The sequence below is a fragment of the Mytilus edulis genome, chromosome 10 (genome assembly GCF_963676685.1).
Source record: "Mytilus edulis chromosome 10, xbMytEdul2.2, whole genome shotgun sequence".
Classification (NCBI taxonomy): Eukaryota; Metazoa; Mollusca; class Bivalvia; order Mytilida; family Mytilidae; genus Mytilus; species Mytilus edulis.
Window position 1 is genome coordinate 400288 of NC_092353.1, and position 21034 is coordinate 421321.

Here is a 21034-nt window from a genome sequence, read left to right on the forward strand (position 1 = left end):
GACTAGACTTAAGTAAATCGGGCTCAAAAATAATATTTAAACAAATACATTTATTATTTTGATAGAAAAATAATGAAAGAAATGTGATTTAAACAGTATGTTAATATCTGATAAAAATTTGAAAAAAATATATAAAAAATATATAAAGATCGTTGTTGTTTATTCTTTTATCGGTCATTTTCGGTTTTTGTTTTAAAATAAAAGTTGTCTCCCATATTTTTGTCAAGTACGTCACAAATTTATGAGCACAAAGAGCACATGTTGTCCAAGGCAACCAAGAAGCTTTACTGAACAATTTAGTTAAATTACCGTATTTTAATTGTTTACATACCAAACAGACTTTATCAGTGATAAAATAATCGTAAGTTTAAGTGTCTATAGAACATTTGCATTGATAAATTTTATGAAAGATAATAAATTGGTTGTAAAAGTACAGTAAAGATGTTTTGCACATCAATAATTTGTCAATTATATTCCCATTCATGTTCACAACTGTCAATATTATATGATGTTACATTGTTGGTCCTCTGTTATTTTAGGGCTCCCTTTACTTAAGGGTTGGGGAATTTTTACTTTAGGTTCTATAGCTATATTTTTGGGTCAGGGACTGTGTAAGCTTAGTAATGGTTAGGTATACGTAATGTCATTAAAATGATTAAACAGGGTACTTACGAATCCGGGTCCGTCCGCCCAGATTCTGGTTCACCCTAGTTTCTGTTCGCCCTAATACTTGTTCGCCCCGAGTCCGTTCGCCCTGATTTTATTTTTTAGTATATAGTGTTGCGTTGTGTGTACATGTATATAATTGAATGTGTTGAAGTCAGTCTACAATTTGGCCGAATATTTACGATGTGACATGTTGTTTATAGCTAGCTGCTACTAGGACTAGGTTTTAAGTTTCTGTACATTCACTATTGAATTGAATTACTATTAGCTGGGAACAGTATATCTAACGTTAATATATATGTTTCTGCTATTAGCAAGGATTTGTATAGTTAGACTATTTTATTTGAGAAAAATGTTATTTTCATTATTAATCCATCAAAGACAATTCATATAGCAATCAGTGATATCAAAGATTTCAAATGATACCTTATCAGCAATCAAAATTCAAAACAGTAATTAAAAGTAATTATAAAATAAAGTGTAACGAATGCAGCCAAGAATTTTATTTAATTAATATAAATTTGGCAAATATTCTGTATTTAACTTTTAATAGATCTACATGTACATAAATTTCAATAGATATACATGTACATAAATTTCAATAGATAAACATGTACATAAATTTCAATAGATATACATGTACATAAATTTCAATAAATATATATATATATATATATATATACATGTACATAAATTTCAATAAATATATATATATATATATATATACATGTACATAAATTTCAATAGATATACATGAACATAAATTTCGTTTATTACGTTTATTAATGTAACATATACATATCATAAATGAATATAGGGCGAACGAACCCAGGGCGAACAAACTCAGTGCGAACGAACCTAGGGCGAACATGTAATCAGGGCGAACGATCCCGATACCGGTACTTACTATCCACCTTATAAAAATGTACCATACCAAAAACTGTTATTAAATTATACATGATCTTCTGATTGCTTCCTTTTCACAAAGCAAGGGTCTCACTAATTAGCGACAAGAAGCGTCAAGAAGCGACAAGAAGCGTCAAGAAGGGACAAGAAGATTAATTTTAGCGACAAGAAAACATCTTTTTTTTTATTAAATATAAAAAAAATATGCATTTAGTCATTTTTGATATACGGGCAGAAGTAAATTGATAATTTTTATTATTATATTGATAGATGAAGAAATATTAAACATTGCCGGCGAGGAAGGGGATTGTGTAGTTTTTTTTATTATATTGATAGATGCAGAAATTAAACATTTGTGAGGAAGGGATTGTATAGTTTTTATTATTATATTGAAATATGAAGAAATTAAACATCTGTAAGAGCAAACAAAGGCGGATCAAAGGGGGCCCTGGGGGGCCCCCCTTTCGTTGGAAAAATTTGGTTGATTATATAGGGAATCATTGAAGCATGACTGGAGCGGGCCCCCCTTAGGTCAGTCAGTGGGCCCCCCTTAGGAAAAGTTCTGGATCCGCCACTGACAAAGGAAATGCACACGCTATAAAAATAAAATAAAAACAAAGATTTTTCACCTTTCCTTTGAAGGATTTATTGAAACAAAAACATGAAATATTATTTCCTTTCTAACTGTACAATTATTTTTTCCTGATAGGACCAACGTTAGCTGTGGCTTCACCCTAAGGTAATACACAATGTAGAACATTAAATGAGATTAACGAGGCGCGTGTCCCTTGTTTTATTGCTACGATAACATCCAATTAACACCTTCAACTTTGTGCATGCGTCAGACTATACAATTACACGCGCCAGAATATACAATCATTGTAAATAGTGAACACCTGTTGAAAACTCAATTAAGATTGTCATCAATTTCCCTTAATCTTCAATCAATATGCAGAAACATGATAAATATCGTTAAATGAGGCAATACACTAAATAAAATGATGAAAAATATTCACATTTTAATTATGTTTTCCACTTGTTTGTTTTCAGTTCTTTGTATTTCACAATTTGTGTATGTATTTGCTGGACAATGATGCACAAATAATGCATTTTGCAAGTTTATTATATATTGTACAAAGATAGTTTCAGTCTGCACGGTTAGCCACTAGTCCGATGCCCCAGACTAGTAAAATTTCATTCGGACTAGTAAGTTTTTGCAAAACTTTGTTTGGCCCAATAAGAAAAATGTAAGAATATTGGTCTTCGGACTAGTAGTTGAAAAAGTTTTTTGGTGCAGACTGTAGTTTTAAAAACAAATTGTAAGACAAATATATTATTGTTCTAAAACACAAATAAAAGTAATACCCTAATACAACAGGGTAAACGTAATACTTGCTGTTATACATAATAAAATATCATGTAAATAAATGTAGCAACTGAATTAGATCTAAGTTTCTTTTTTTTTCTATCAATATTAACTTTCCTGTCGTTAAAATTGTTTTCTTTTGCACATTCTTTCAATATTTATTTGGAATAAGTAATTCTAATAAAAAAAAATGTTTTCTTGTCGCTAAATAGTTTCTTGTCGCTAATATTATTCTTCTTGTCGCTTCTTGACGCTTCTTGTCGCTAAAATTCTTCTTGTCTAATTAGTGAGACCGCAAAGCAAACATCTTTATGTCACAATGTCTATGACGGCTCATCCCCTACACAGCTACAGGTCCCCAGATCTAGTACTCTACAAGCATTTCATACTTAAAAAGTTAAAATTAAGTTGGAATCTTTTTTACAATTTTTGTACATTCAGTGAAAAAATACTTTTTTTTAAGGATGATGGCTGTCATAGGCCATATATTCATGTAAGAGCTAGGCAACAATTTCCATTGACCATTGTTGAAATGAGATACATGTAGCAATATGTACACTTGTATGCTAATTGTCTTCCATAGCATCCAAGTACATGTAGGGAATTTTGAATGAAATACCATCTTGTTTTTTGAATTTATAACATCACATCCATATGTAACACAGTCTTTAACATATTAATCTCAGATAGAATCCCATTACAATGTTGATAAACATGATAAAAGGTCCTGGGGGCTGGGGAGAACACTGACTGGTGTATAACATATATTTTTTGTACATGTTAAAAAAGAAGATGTTGTTTGATTCATATTGCCAATGAGACAACTCTCCACAAGAGATCAAATAACACAGATATTAATAGCTATAGGTTACTGTACAGCCTTAACATACTGCATACTCAGATATAAAAGGCCCAAAAATAACAAATCTATAACAAACAAATGGACTAATGTACAGGTACCAGTGCAGCTGAACAAATATTTGTGTGTTGATTGAGATTTATGGATGTTTGTGTGTCTCAGTCATGCAAAATTTTGAGACAACCTAAGTCAACTGCACATTGAAATTAATACTTGGCATAGTAAGAAAAAAAAAATGCATTACTGTGAGACTCAAAACAGTATGACAGTGTCAATCATTGTCAATATGTTTATCAAAGTTTGTAATTTTTTGTTTGTGTTAAATTGCTGAAAATATATGTCTTATCTCATTTTTAATTCCTAAGGAAATTTTAATGTTTCTATTTTAAATTTATGAAATTTTTATTAACTTTAATTGATTTTTGTTTAATTATTTTTTCTCTGCTGAAGTGCTGTGGCATGTTCTTGAGAATGTCAGTTTGCGCAAAGTAATTTGTACTGAAGACTTAATTATGTCACTTTTAGGATATTCTAAGGTTTTATCAAAGCATAATAGGAATAAGGTTTGTTAATTAAATTCTATTCTTACTAATGAGAGTACTATTTACATGTTGTGTCAAATTGATTAGTTCTTGGTTGAGAATTTATTTGTACATCAGAGCTTTAGAAACCAGACCAAAAGTGAGTCTTGCACAAGCTTTTATCCAGTTTGGTAGAGAGTTCACATAAATTTTATATTTCTGACAGTTCCGACACATATATTGTTTTTTACAATTTACACCTGGCACTGAAACGTTTGGTTATTATTATAATGCAAATAGTTGATTTGTCTTTTCATCATAGAAATGTAGAACATGAAGAGGACCCCTAAATGACCTCTCACATAAAAAGAAATATCGACATTAATTCAGTTTGCTAATCATAAATGTGAAATTGAAGTAACAGGAGACTTTGTTTATTTTATTTGTACAATAAAAGAAAACATTTCTTTGTGAACCTGTTATTTGTACAAAAGTTGGCTGATTGCAGTACTAGTATAAATATGTACTGTATATATAATTAGGACTAGTAATTTTTATTTTTTATGTCATTATGATGACAAATTATTGTAGCTACTGATATTCTCACACTATTCATGTTCATCTACATTATTTAATTTATATTCCAGCTTTCAAACAAAGATGGGTCCTTTACCACAAGGAAGTAGAAATCTCCATATCAAGGCCAGCCAAGGTCCAGATATAAACATGATGAAATTTTACATCACACAAAATTCTACCACTTATGGTAGATACCATGAAAAATTTAAACCAAGAACTGGCAGACATACTGGGACTGGTTACTCTGCCAACTTCCGACCTGCCGTATATTACAACCAACGTCTGGATCAATCTGATAACCCAACTCTAGCGTAAGTATTTAAACTTGTATAGACATGCATTCAACATATATTATACCACAGTACTTTCTATAGCCAATAAAATACACTGAGAATATGACTATAATTAACTAACAGCAGCTCATACATTGCAGTCGATCTTTCTATTGACTGTGAATTTTAAAAGTTAGAAATTAGAAATGTTTATGAATTGAAAAAAAGACCAAATTACCAAAGGGACAATAAAAAAAACACAATATAAAAATAAGGAGATATCATATAGTTGTCTTTTTAGACAACTATCCAGCAAAGTTCAAATAAAATGGATGTAAGCAATTATAGGCAACCATACAACTTTTAATAATGAGAAAAACCCTTGCCATAAAGTCAGCTATAAATGGCTCTGACATGAAAAATATGAAACAATTCAGTTATTAAGAAAACTAACAGCCTAATTTGTATTTATTAAAAAAAGTTTAAGAAAAACAAATATGACAGACAAGAATCAAATACTGAACTACAGGCTCCTGACTTGGGACAGTTTCATAAATAATGGGGGGGGGGGGGGGGGGGGTTAAACATGTTTGTTAGCACTCAACCCTCCCCGTAACAGCACAACACAAGAACAAGTATTTGTCAGAAACACACAAAACCATGGCAAAACATATAAAAAAAACTTAGAGAAGACAAACAAACAGTCTTTAAAAGAGACTGTTAAGAAAACAAATGATTGAGCAATATGAATAACTGTTTAACATTTTACCTAGTTTTTCAATTCTGTATAGTTACTGTCTTTACCCTTGAATTTGTTTAAATTCTAAAATGTGTTATTTGTATTTACAGAGATATTTGTTCCAAGAACTACCACACTGTTACAGAGATTGCATACCAACCGTACAAGGAAAACAGTGGTAGAGAACCGTTACCTGGAAATGTCCATCAAGTGGGGTCAGGATTTGTACGACAGAAACCAATCACATTTTCTAAAGATGCTGATGTAAGTGGGGGTGGGGAATCAGGGGTTGTCATTAGGGAGCTTTGTATTAGTTCTTATTAGAATTTGTATTACAGAAGCCTAAATAATATAAAAGTTTGAGACAAGTGTTTGTGACATATTATTTAGAGGAAGGTTGTTTCGAATCATCAAGTCAATGGTATAACTATCAGTAATTTAGTCTCAAGCTTACCATAAAGATATATATTGTTTTAACTTGTGATTATGTTTGTGAGATATATTATGAAAGAAGAGAACTGTTCCAATAACTGGATTAAGTATGAAACATATTATAAGTTATATGGTTTGCTACTGACCCCCTATGGATCCATAAAGGGTTAGTAAAATCCATAGGGGTGAGGCTGGAGGCCGAATCCCCTATGGATTTTATTCATCCTTTATGGATCCGTAGGGGGTCAGTAGTTAACCGTATAACTAATTTCTAGCACGCTGGACTTTTTCTGCGTTTTGTTGAAAAATAAACAATGAAACACAACAACATTAATAGATGACGTCACCATTAACGCCTCATGAACCCCCTGTGATATTTACTAACCCCATACAGTCTCATAGGGGGTCACCACGTGACGGCTTTAAACCAATCACAACCTGATAATTTACTCGCGGTGCGATAAAACATAATGCTGCTTATATCAGACAATTATGGGATAAGACAGCTTTGTATCTATATCAGAAAGATGGACCCTATAATATAACATATAGATGTCTTACTATCAGAAAGATCAACCTTAGGCCAAAAAAAAATATATGTCTGTTTCCTGCTGCCAAGGCAAAAAAATCAGGGTCGGTAGGTCGGGATTTTTTTTTTTTTTTTTTTTTTTTTTTTTTTATTATTTTTGCACTCCCTGTCAGATTTTCAGATGGTTAAATGTCATGTTTGGTTAGGGTCCTGTACCCTAAAATCATTTAATCTCTTTAAAGAAGCTTTAATTGAATAATCTTTCCAGTGCCGACATTTTTTAAACCTTAATTGTAGCACATTTGTGCTGGGAGCAGCCATTTTGATTGTTTGGGTATAGTAAAATACAGATCTGGATCGGACCGGAAACAATTTTTTTTCCGGAATTGAATAAAAAGATCTAGGGTCGGGGGCTTTGAGTCAGGGTCGGTCGGGAAACAGGAAACAGACATATATTTTTTTTTGGCCTTATAATATAACCTATAGTTGTTGCACTACTTTTTATCTTAAACAAAAAATCAAACATTTCTGCATGTTAGAGTAGTTTAAGACTTGCACATATTTTATTGTTATATCAACACACATATAAATATTGCAAACAGATTTATAAATAGATTTTTATTATTTTAGCACATATCCTTTTAACATGCTATATTATCACCTCTTTAGTTTATAAATCATAATATATAGCAAAACAATTTTGAAAATTCCACACATTTTTCTTTCACAATAATAAAGATTAATGTACCAATATAATTTTGATGGAGGTACAACATACAACTTACTGTAAAATGATTTGTAGGATTTTGCTATATATTATATAACACTCTTATATTAGAGGGATTTATTGCAAGAACATTTAAGCTAAAGATTTAGAAAAATGTAATTAATACAGTAGACATAAGCATCTGTCAGAAAGGATAATGGTATCTTTTGAAATGTAGTCATGACACGTCACAGATTTTAAATGTAAATTGCATACAACATGGTCATGTTTTAATTAAAGAAATAATGCATGTAGCACTTAGCTTCTTTTTTTTTAACTTTAAAGATGGAATGAAAACTCTATAAATACCTAGCCTTTGTCATAAGATGCAAAGGAGTAGGTTCAGTAAGACCCCTTTTTGGCCCCAAAATATAGCAGTTTTACAAAATTGTGAAAATGTAATCTTTAAGCTATATTTTGGAAAGTAAAATGCTTCTGCTACATAAATATGAGCTGTTTTTGACAATGCAATGCACAAATATCGCGTTCTAGCATCATTAAGTCATGCTAAATTACTGAAATCTTCAAATTTTAGCATTTTGGTTAATTTTTAGACGGTTTCCGTCTAAAATGAAAGTGGCCGCATTCGTGTTCATTCATAATATTGAAATGTAAGTTGTATTTGATGATAATACAAAACATATATAAAGGTTGAGGATGAACACGGATGCGGCCACTTTCATTTTTGACAAAAACAATCTGAAAAGTGACGTTTTTTGGCATAATTGATAGATTTTTCATATTTAAGCTTCAATCAGAACGTTTTTAATGACTAAATCAGTTAAAATCTTTCACATAAACTAATCGAATCAATTGAAATAGACACTTAAGTGTTTAAAAAGTGTCCAAAAACTTTCGTTAGATGAACCTGAAAATTGAGGCCAAAATCGACCCTTAACGGACTACTCCTTTATACAAAATGCTGGTTAAATTTACTTAACCCCGGGTATCTGTCATGTCTGTTGACAAAAAGACAAAGCAAAAGGAAGTTGAAAAGGAAGCATTTTTGATTTACAAGAGATGTATGTTTTTGCAGTAAATCCAATTTATTGTTTATTTCTGACTTTTGTATTTACATTATTGTCTCCCTTTATTGTAGTTAAACATTTTTAAATAATGCACATTTTTGTATATATGTCTGCAATTTTACTAAATTAAATTATCATGAAGTTTTACTACTGAGAGTTCAAATTTTTGGTAATAATTTTTTTTACAGTGGAATCAGCATATTTGGTTTTCTTGAAGTAAATTGTATCAGAAATGGTGTCTGAAATTGAGTGATAATTTTCCAAAATTAAAGAAGAAAAAACATGTATATCAAATATAAGTTCGACAGACAACTTTTTGGCTATGATTTTCTCTTTGATTTCTGACTTGGATATACATTGTAGATTATATTCATGGAGAATGAATTGCTTCTCAGAAAGGGAGATAATCTTGCACTTCAAATACTTTTTTTAATTTTTATTTGCCTATTTTTATTGCATGTTTAGAGTTTGTTATTGTAGGTAAAGGCAGTATTTATAGATACTAGGGCTGCCTCTGCACCAGCCAATATTCTGCCGAAATCTAAACCTTTATTGCATAGAATACAAGCAAAAGATCCGGTAGAATTAGAAAATGAGGGCTATGTAAGTTTTTAAAGCTGGTGTGACTAATGGCCAACAATTCACATGTTTTGACATAGCACTGGAAGAAACGATTACAAGCTCGGGAAATTTCATGATTCTTGAGGACACTGGCACATTTTTACACTCAAGTACACTTTCGATTGAGAAAGAGATGATATAATGATAATACACTGAAAATCCACTTTCAGCCCAGTCTATTAAAGTACTGTATAACCAATTAGAACTACCTCTATCTGGTATTGAAAGTAAAATACTCAATAGAGTTCAAATCCAATTCTATCAATAAACATTTTACAGAATATTAATACTCTAAGTCTTGATATAAGGATGAGATATCAATTTTGCACAAATTGATTTTATATGGTTATTGCTTTAATTGTTCTAGTAAACACTAAGACTAAGTCAGCTGTGATTTAAAATTTTCCAGTCATCCCCAATATTACTATAACAACAGCCATTTGATAATGTTATAAGGCTAGGACAAATGTGATACTCATATCAAGCCAGTTAGTGAGTTACATTACCAATCATTTTGGTTACTTTTTAAATTCATATTTTTGATATAATGGTACAAAAAACTTGTAAATTGCATTTCTTTCAAAGATCAATTAACAGTTATAATTTACAAAGATCAATTAACAGTTATAATTTACAAATGACATCTTGTACTGTAGATTTTATATTTTAATGCACTTTTATTATAGTTTTGCACAATTTGTAGTCTTAACACAATGAATACCTAGCAATGCACATTATACACACATATTCTTCTATGTGCACTATTAATACACATTACACATATATTTTGTTTATGTTCAGATAGGTTGACTAATGTTTGCCAGCTTAGCTGGCATTAAAGATAGTGTCCAGCCTTGGATATGTATATTTACTCACTTGACTGTTCATAAAGAGTAACTTTTTCTGTTATATTGGAGGAATTCCAATAATGAGTATAACCTATAAAACCATACCCTTACAAGCGTTAAGAATATTCTTAACACCAACAAGCTTGTCCAGACCAGAACAATTGTAGATATTTTGAGTATGATTATCGTTCTCAGAGTCAGACTCAGTATTCAAGCAATCAAAAATTCTAGAATTGGTGTTATGAGCAAATTTTTTTGTTTTCCTTTATGCAACATCTGTTGAAGTTTATTTACGTGGATGTCTATAAAAATTGTTTACAGGTATTTTACATTTTTTTGTAGTTTAACTCTGCTAATGTTACTCTGGTTCAGGATCCATCCTCCACTCTTGATTGCTGTTAGGGGGTATAGAAATACACTCTGTCCACCACACTTTCTTGCTGTATAAAACAACTGCATTGTGTAATTTATGTTATATAAATAGTGCAAATAGAGATATTTTAACAGAGCTTTTTCTCAATGTTGTCTTGACATTTTAGTGTTTTCTGGTTAAACATTTTAATAGAGCTTTTCTCACTGATGTTTTGACTTTTTAGGGTCCTCAGTATATGTTATCAGAGACATCAAAGAGATTCAGGGGAGATCAACCAGATAGAAGTAAGTATTAACATGATATTTTATTAAAAGGTAACGGGTGGCGACATACGAAAAGACAAAGACTGGATATTGTTACCTTAATCATTGACATTGAACACTCCAACTCACTCTCTGAACACTGGTTTAAACTTTGTAAGGGGAAGATACCAAAAGGACATTCAAACTCATATGTCAAAATAAACTGACAACGCCAAATAATAAAGATAAAGACCTACAGACAAACAATAGTATACAAAATACAACATAGAAAACTAAAGATTGAGCAACAGGAACACCACCAAAAACTGGGGGTGATCTCAGGTGCTCTGGAAGGGAAAGCAGGTCCTGCTACACATGTAAAACCCCTTGTGTTGCTCATGTAATATAAACCTGGCAATAAGTTTAATACGGTAGGTCTCATAAATTTGGGAAAAAGGGGACAGATTGAAGTTACAATTTAAGAACATATATGCCTTCATGAGTGAAACGGATATTCAATTAAAAAATTTATGATGGGATGATTTCAACTTCACCAATTGGAACTCTTGATTTAATTGCTTCCTTGTGAGCAGCAACCCTCTATCAAGGAAAACATGATGGGATATCTTGTCAACTGGAAGATATATACTCTGTATATAGGTGCTGGTGGAATGTTGCTCCATAGAAATGGAAAGTTCCCAATTGGGAAACTAAAATCATCTCTTTGTTGTTAAGTTTTGTTTTCAACCAACCATGATCATTGTCAATTTCTAGATTAAATTCTAGATATGAGGCAAACTTACTGGTATATGTATCTGTTGTAACTGTGTATGTTATTTATGTTGTACTTTTCAGTGGATGTATCAATGAAGACTGTTGGTGACCCAGAGGGTACAGGATTTACACATGCCTATAATGTAGAACCCATCACATATTACCCAGGTGATCCACATAAAAATGATAGACCTGTGAGTATAATTGAAGCCTTATATTTATACACAATTAATAAACAATTAAACAAAAATTCAAATATTTATATAATCAGGTACATTTCTAACTGAATATATATATTATATATATAAAAGTCAGAAATGAAAATCTTGGTAAAAAAAAGTCACAGTTTACATGAAACATATTTATGTGTTGTCTAATAGTTTAAGTTTAGAACAAAGATGTGGTATGAGTGCCAATGAGACAACTCTCCAACCAAGTCACAATTTGTAAAAGTAAACCATTATAGGTCAAAGTATGGTCTTTAACACAGAGCCTTTGCTCACAACGAAAACAACAAGCTATAAAGGCCCCCAAAAACGACTAGTGTAAAACCATTCAAACAGGAAAACCAACAGTCTAATCAATATAAAAACATTTAACACTTATAAACCACATCAACAAATGACAACCACTGATCATCAGGTTCCTGACTTAGAACAGGTGCAAACAAATGCAGTGGGTTTTAACCCTAACCCTTAAAGTTCAAATTATAACAATTTGTTTATATCTATGTATTACCCTGTGATGCAAATTTATAATAACATTTATAATTTTATGTTATGATTTGCATTTGTAATGTTTTTGTGTACATTTTTGTAACATTGACTTGATAGCAAACTGATTATTGAATTGTATTTATAAATATAGAATTTTCTTATTGTTAAATAAAATCAATCCTCCCAAGATATGTGTGTCATTTAGAAGTGCTGTCTCCCCCATGTTTAAGGTATATCCCCATAACTACTAAACGTATGTATACATACAGTCTTAATAAGTTTGTATATATTATATTATCTGACAGAGATGGCAGACACACAGACCAACAGGGATTACTATAATGAAGACAGATTTCCTTAGATCAGAATATCCACATGTAAGTAAACCTCTGACCCCTGACTGGAGATGACCTGATTATAAGTGATAATTAGATTGACAGAAAATTTAGATTGGACTCAGTCAAGGCTTTTAAAATGTTTTTGAGCCAGCCGGACATTTTATATCTGATCCCAATATTTTAATCCCCAAGACTAAGTCACAAAGGCAATTATGGTATTCAGATGGCCATCCCAATGATTTGACATTAGATTAAAAAAAAACGATATTAAACTTTACTTTGATATGAATTTGATGTTCTGATGTATACTGTTAAAATTGGCAGTGCATCATTCAAAGTGTGCACATCATCGTGCTCATATCTGCCTTAGACTCTTTATTTGTGCAAAATGACGTTTTCAAAGACTTTACTTTCGTTTTTAAAGTCACATTTTCCCAAACCGGATGTTGACTTGACAATGGTAAAACATGGACCATAAACGGATACGTAAAATCCGTGTTTGTTTACAAAGCACGACTGAGTGAAGAAGCTCTTTCCACGTTATTTCTTCAACAAAATACTTGAAATGAATGTTAGATACAGGTATCAATGATAATTTTAGCATTTTTGAAGAAATGTAGGATGCATAATTAGATTTCCCACCTGTGCACATGCGCACACGTGTTCTTGTTCATACAACGTAGTTCTGGCGATTTTTCATTTAAAACCTTTTTAAATGTTCATCAAAATTCATGTTTATAAATGTATTTATTATAATTTTAATCTTTTGGGCTATATCAATTAGATACAAACTACTGAAATGTACGAAAATAATTGTGAATAGACCGATTAATTTATACGATGTCCGGTACTGAAAATACGTTACCTGTCACCTGAACAGGTAGTTTTCAGCTGTCTCACAACTGATAAGCCTTGATTAAAATTAGAAACTATTGAAGTAGGGGTTGTTTTGATAGTAATTAATCATCATGTCACTCTTATGACTGGATATGTGTTGCTGTTAAAGGCAAAAGGTTGGGTCAAAAAGATTGTGAATTATTTTAAATGACCGAAAAAGACTTGAAAACTAAAATGTAGATGACCGTTTCATGCTTTGCCCAGCCAGACTTTTACCGCACACTATACAATTATCCGGAATATATGACCGTTTTGGAAGTCGCTCAGCATTCATGTTTGAATAAAACTAAGACTTTGAAGGTACAATTGGCAGTTTTATCGGTCACAAATTCACAGAAGTAGGATATATATCATATCCTATTTAGTAGCCTGGTAACAATTTTCTAGATTTAAATAAAAAGTCTTTATACATATATAGGTTAATATGAACTTTGGGTTAATGATTTGATGGTGGTATCATTATGGTGATGTCATTATGGAAAGTTGTCAGAATTTCATGGAGAAATTTAAAGATCCATTTGAATGAACTCCAGAGAACAACAGCTAGTGTATTTATTCAACAGGGAAATTTGTGTTCCAAAAATGTTTCTTTTGCAATGATATATATTTAATTTAACTTAAGTCATCCTGTTTACGGTACCAGATGAGATGTTCGTGTGCATGTGTAGCTTCAGTTCATAGCCTTATTCATAGTGGGCAGACGTAGACTATCTTTTAGCTTCAATTATGAAATAAATTATTAGAATAACTAGAAGAAAAAAATCTGTCCAGTGTATGTGAATTATCTGTCTTTTTGATAAACTGATGTAAAAAAACACTCTGTTACTTCCTTTGTATTTGAGATTATTGTAATATATATATATATGTTTTGCATTGTTTATTTTTAGGGAGATGAGCCATTACCAAACCTGGCTTCAGGGTCTGAGAGAGGGACAGGATTCACAAGAGAAAAAGCAAAACCATTGTATGTCCACAGAAATCCTATTGATGTAAGTATTGGTACATGCTGACAATGTAGCTACACACATATAATAATAGTATGTCCACAGAAATCCTATTGATGTAAGTATTGGTACATGCTGACAATGTAGCTACACACATATAATAATAGTATGTCTACAGAAATCCTATTGATGTAAGTATTGGTACATGCTGACAATGTAGCTAAAGACATATATATAATTATAGAATGTCCACAGAAATCCTATTGATGTAAGTATTGGTACATGCTGACAATGTAGCTACACACATATAATAATAGTATGTCTACAGAAATCCTATTGATGTAAGTATTGGTACATGCTGACAATGTAGCTAAAGACATATATATAATTATAGTATGTCCACAGAAATCCTATTGATGTAAGTATTGGTACATGCTGACAATATAGCTAAAGACATAATTATAGAATGTCCACAGAAATCCTTTGGATGTAAGTATTGGTACATGCTGACAATATAGCTAACAATATATAATTATAATAGGATAAAAAAAATAGGTCATTTCTTTTCCAACATAAGTTCTTACATTACAAGGGCCTGATATGAATTTAAATTAAATACAATGTATTTAATACTGTTATTGTGATATTTGATTGGTATATAGATATTTAAGTTTAATTTACATGTGTTTATAAAGTAAACTTTTTATATTTTTAGGCTTATGATAGAGCTGATGATATTCCTGGTCTCAGGTTACAGAGAACAAAGAAATCAGACCCAGCTGATTATCTGAATATGACAAATCCAAACAATCATTCCAGGTAAAACCTTTATTACAAATCCAAACAACCATTCAAGGTGAAACTTTTATTACAATTACAAACAATAATTCTAGGTCAAACTTTGTATGTATATGAAGGAAGACTGCATGCCTATTGATAACAAATGCTGCATATTTCTGCCAGGAGGAGCAATGCTGGCCACTGGAAGCCTCAAATCACATCTGATTACTTTAAAAATCATTCTTATATACCAAGTCATATATGCTTTTATTCTGTAATCTGAAAATCAGGTTTTGTTTGAATGTTTTAGAACAGTATTGTAAACAATTATATTTTCACCATGCATTGGTTTATTCTCAATGTTGTGGTATTTCTGAACAATGATTATAATCCTGTTTTCCATATAGCAGACTGACAAATAAATGAAAAATGTTTTTGAAGTTATATAATCATTGTATGTCTTTTTCAGCATTACAAAAGATATATTTAAAGGTCAACAAAGGCCAAGTCAGAATGAGGCTGATAGACTAGAGAGAACTGGTGTAGGGAAACAGGAGTTATCTGGATACAGTGAAAATAATGATAGATTTGTAGCTGTTAATGATGATTATAGACGATTTACAACACATTACATGACCAGGTAAGGCTACCAGATATACAGGTTAACAGTCAATGATTATAGACCATTTACAACACATTACATGACCAGGTAAGGCTACCTGATATACAGGGTAACAGTTAAAGGTAACGGCCAATGATTAATTAGTTGATTTACAATTACATTGCATGACAGGTAAGGAAGGCTATGATATATACAGAGAAACAATGAAACTAGTAATAATATCCTAGGGACGCGCTGACAATATTCCATAATGCACCTTAGTAATATGTCTATGCATTTGGCAGCACTTCTATGTCATAGGTTAATTAAAGATTGCCTCAAAAGATTTCTGTAAAACCTTAATATTACAGACTTCACACCATTAAACTTTAACATAAATTCAATTATGATAAGTAAAGCAGGCCGAATATTCAGCATGTGCACTCTTGCCTTTATGGATTTTAGAATTGGACAATGCTTAAAAACAAATTGATATGAAAACTATATTGAAAACATACATAGATTTATTATATAACCAATTTATTTATAGGTTTGGTCCAGATCCCACACCTGTAGGTAAAGATCGTGAAGGTCATACTCGTGGAGAAATACAACGGCAAAAACCAGATGGATTTACTAAGAGTACATCTGTCCATTCTTATGGTCAAGATATACACAGCACAGATACTCTCAGAAGACTCGAGCCATATGTAGCAAGGTAAGTAATGGGCAATATAAGATATATAAATAGAAGATGTGGTATGATTGCAACAAAGAGTATACACTTCGATGGCTGAAACATACAGAATACCTGGAAGACTGGACAGAAAGCCAAAATTAATTATTTGTAGCAATCATAAGATATCCAAATCAAGTTGCATGGGCTAGCAAACTACTGGTTAAATATGACCATTGAGCCTTGTATTAAATATATTAGAGTTAACATCAAAGCTTATAGTACAAGGCTCAATTGTCATATTTGAAAAGAAATGCTGATTTAAAATTTGATCAGTGCAAATTATCTGAAATGGAATTAGTGTAAATAGGTGGTATCAAAAACATGCTAGATCTAGATAAATTGAAACACTCATCAAAACTTATTAAACACCAGAGAAATATGGATATTTTTAAGGAAATGTCAACAAATAAGGGAATAACTTCAAAAGTTCCAATAAAGAAATATTTTGTTATGCCCCACCTACGATAGTAGAGGGGCATTATGTTTTCTGGTCTGTGGCTCCGTTCGTCCGTCTGTGCTTCCGTTCGTCGGTCCGTCCAGGTTAAAGTTTTTGGTCAAGGTAGTTTTCGATGAAGCTGAAGTCCAATCAACTTGAAACTTAGTACACTTGTTGCTTATGATATGATCTTTTTAATTTTAAAGCCAAATTAGACTTTTGACCCCAATTTCACGGTCCACTGAACATAGAAAATGAAAGTGGGAGTTTCAGGTTAAAGTTTTTGGTCAAGGTAGTTTTTGATGAAGCTGAAGTCCAATCAACTTGAAACTTAGTACATTTGTTGCTTATGATATGATCTTTCTAATTTTAAGCCAAATTAGACTTTTGACCCCAATTTCACCGTCCACTGAACATAGAAAATGAAAGTGGGAGTTTCAGGTTAAAGTTTTTGGTCAAGGTAGTTTTTGATGAAGCTGAAGTCCAATCAACTTGAAACTTAGTAAACTTGTTGCTTATGATATGATCTTTTTAATTTTAAAGCCAAATTAGACTTTTGACCCCAATTTCACGGTCCACTAAACATAGAAAATGAAAGTGGGAGTTTCAGGTTAAAGTTTTTGGTCAAGGTAGTTTTTGATAAAATTGAAGTCCAATCAACTTGAAACTTAGTACATATGTTCCCTATAGTATAATCTTTCTAATTTTAATGCCAAGTTAGATTATTACCCAATTTCACGGTCCATGGAACATGGTAAAGCATAGTGCGAGTGGGGCATCCGTGTACTTTGGACACATTCTTGTTTTATTTATATTTTTAAATATTATTAAAAAAGAGAGGTTTCACATACACATACACATTCATATATTTATGTATTTATAGGAGTATGAAAGCCAGAGATGTGTTTTACGATGACCATACACATGATGCTAAGATGAACAGGAGTTTAACAGTGTTTTGAGTAGAGTTATAAATGAGTGAAAGATGGCATATGGCAGTTATAAATAGACAAACTAAATTGTTCAGTAAAATCTAAGTTGCTGAAAACTTACATTTTATATTATTATGTGAATGTTTTTGTATCTTATAAAGACATGTGTCAAATGAATTTTATATTTCTACTGATTTTATGTCTTTCTTGTGTCTTTTATTCATAGACATCAGGAATGAAATACTTTACTAGTCTTATTTTTACAGCGACCAAATTTCAATATAAAAAAAAACATAAAAACGTTGACATGCTTACAGGAATATTAACTTTCTTTTTTAATATTTATTGGTTGATAATTTTAGAAAGCTTATGGTCCCTTTTTTATATTCCTTACATTTATTTGCATATGGTGTATGTTTATATACTGCAGTTATTTATGTGCAATCTAAGGAAATCTTCATTTTATAATATGTTTTATGTAAAGGGAATGTTTATTGAATATAGAAATGCTACTTTATTAAGAGTAAAAGAGGATGAAAAAAACCCAGTTTATTTAACATAAGACAGCCAGAGTTTAGTTTTAAACCCAACATTTACATTATAAAAGTTATATTTTGGCTGGTGTTCATTTAATATTTCCCTAATCATCAAGTTTCTGACCTACCTCTCTTCAGCAATCCTTTCAATAGTTTTTTCTTCAGAACTTCTCTAGTTTTGTTTTTTCGTCTATAGAGAAGTTTTTGAAAACACAAAACAAACCATATTAGAAATGTCTAAAGTAGCATCCTTTATATGTTAAATGTATTACTGTTATAGAAACAGGGTCGTTTAGGTTCACTGTTTATTGTCATAGAAATAGGGTAGTTAAATTTCACTGTTTATCATTCATGATAAACAAATTTTGTATGCTGCTGCACAAATTTGCTGATTTTGAAACCAATTTTGAACTAACAAGTTATTCAAGAATATCCTTCTTCAATTATTTATGGGTGTATTATATAAATATATTATAGTTTATATGCTTATGTCAGTAAGAAACACAAACAAATAGAAAAAGCCACAATGTGTAAAAACAATATTATTGTAGATGACTGTATTCACATCCTAATCAAGGGTCACCCAACAAAATAGACTGTATTCACATGCTTATCAAGGGTCACCCAACAAAATAGACTGCAATTTAGAAATGTTTTATCTTTTTTGGTATTTCATTTACAAATGTATTATGTATTTTTCTTACATGTAATATTTTTAATCAGTATTTAAATTAATTGTGATAAAACCTTTTGCTGTTAAGTTTGTGACATTCAAATAATTATTTTTATAATGATTTTATGTAATTCTATTTTTATTCTATGTTTATTTATACATTGTGTGTAATGACTTACATGTCATGTGTTTTTTATTTGTTTATTTGTATCAAGATTGAACCATTCTGTCTGTCTCCTGTTGTTGTTTTTTTCGATTTAAAATCTTTTATATTCTTTTATGCTGCTTATTTAACTTTTGAAAAAACCATGAGTAGTAAAACCTTATGTTGTAAATTGAAGGGCATAATTGTTGAAATATTTCAATGTTTCTAGCAAAATTAAATTTGTACTAGCTACATTATAAATGAAGTCATTGATACCATTTTATTGAGGTTTATTTGATTATATTACTGGATGTATGCTTTAAGTACCCAATGAAAAGATTTCCAGTGTTTTATAGTGAAAATGAAAATTTGTTTAATGTCATTTTAAAACATTTAACCAATGAAGGTTGTGATATTATAAAGTAATAACATAAATAGGTGTCATGTGATTTATGGAGTTGTATAATGAATCATGATATGATAATTTAAAAAAATAAAAAAAAGTATCTAAAATATAATTGTTTTTAAATGTATTAAGAAATATTATTGCCACCTCTATCCTATTGTTAGTCCCCTACCCATGAAGTCATATGGAATTTCAGGTTTACACTCCATTGTCCATCCATTAATCTGGCAAATGAGTTTTCAACGTTTTGTTCTTCATGCTTGAAGATATTGATTTGATATTTGGTATGTTATTTTGACTTATCATTTTCAACTTTTGTTTTGGTCTGGTGATATTATGCAGACTAATAGTTCTAAGTTGGACTTAGAGAATTCACTCAAATTATCAGTTTTCATCATTTTTCGTCATTCTTGAAGATATTGATATTAGGTATATATTTTTATCAGGATAAATTACAGATCACTTTCAAATTTTGTTCCAGTCTGATGATTTTATGCAGATTTATGCTCCTGGGACTTGGAAAATTCACTTTAAAAATTATAATCAGTTTTCCACACTTTTTTTCATCATGCTTAAAACTATTGACTTGATAAAAAAAAGAAGACGGGTATGATTGCCAATGAGACAACTCACTACAAAAGACCAAATGACACAGAAATAAACAACTATATGTCACCATACTTGTTATATAGTTTACACTATGACAAGTTGTTATTGATCAAGTTAGCATCTTGTTCCAGTAGTATGAAAATTTAACTGTTATGGAACTATGTTTAATGCTATGCAATACTCTCAGAATACATGTATCAGTCTTAAGTGGCCAGACCAAGATAGAGTGGACAACATTGCATTCATTATGTCTTGGATGTTTATGATCTGTGATTTAGAGAATGCTATGACTGCACCATGAGGAGAGCCAAAGGAGAAGTCTGAATTGGATGCTTGTAACCAATGTCATATTTCTTCTAATATTAAAATTTTGATTTTACGCTATAATTCATTCAACTTCACCAATTGCCAGGCAAATCTAAGAAATGCTTGTTGATAATATTTTTTGATAACTCTTTCTGCTGATGAAATTTTTATGATTTCTTAACTGTTGTATGGTATGTATATCTACTTATATGTTGGTGTGTCAATATGCTGATCTTTTTCTTTAGTGTAAAAATAACAGGTGACGTTACATATGGTGTAGCATTCCACTGTTTTCATTGGATATTACGATTACATGTTTCAAAGGTTATTTTAGGTATCTGGTGCCTTCTTTCTATTTATATGTATATTGGTGGTCAATATAAAAAAATCTTGCAAAATTTAGATAATGACATCATGACATCACACTTAACAACCATAGAGGAAGTGTCACAGCA

The 21034-nt window shown here is 31.0% G+C and overlaps 1 protein-coding gene across 2 annotated transcripts; it reads left to right on the top strand.

Annotated features, from left to right (window-relative positions):
• Positions 1-224: 224 nt before the first annotated feature.
• LOC139493077 (stabilizer of axonemal microtubules 4-like) lies at positions 225-19771 on the top strand. Of its 2 annotated transcripts, XM_071281220.1 has the most exons (12): positions 225-361; positions 4966-5208; positions 6019-6172; positions 9144-9266; positions 10729-10789; positions 11603-11715; positions 12543-12614; positions 14360-14461; positions 15132-15235; positions 15666-15836; positions 16348-16515; positions 17856-19771. In XM_071281220.1, the coding sequence occupies exons 2-12, from the start codon at positions 4979-4981 to the stop codon at positions 17932-17934; spliced, it is 1377 nt and encodes a 458-aa protein (XP_071137321.1). In that variant the 5' UTR covers positions 225-361; positions 4966-4978; the 3' UTR covers positions 17935-19771. The 2 variants fall into 2 exon arrangements, with proteins under 2 accessions (XP_071137321.1, XP_071137322.1); XM_071281221.1 differs by lacking the exon at positions 9144-9266 and having other exon boundaries at positions 229-361.
• The last annotated feature ends 1263 nt before the right edge of the window (positions 19772-21034 follow it).

Bases quoted from the DNA above. Each gene is read 5' to 3' on its own strand.
- LOC139493077 (XM_071281220.1), top strand. From the start codon at position 4,979: ATGGGTCCTTTACCACAAGGAAGTAGAAATCTCCATATCAAGGCCAGC. The intron at 10,790-11,602 runs GTAAGTATTAAC...TGTACTTTTCAG, and splicing joins GGGAGATCAACCAGATAGAA to TGGATGTATCAATGAAGACT. The intron at 15,837-16,347 runs GTAAGGCTACCA...ATTTATTTATAG, and splicing joins ACAACACATTACATGACCAG to GTTTGGTCCAGATCCCACAC.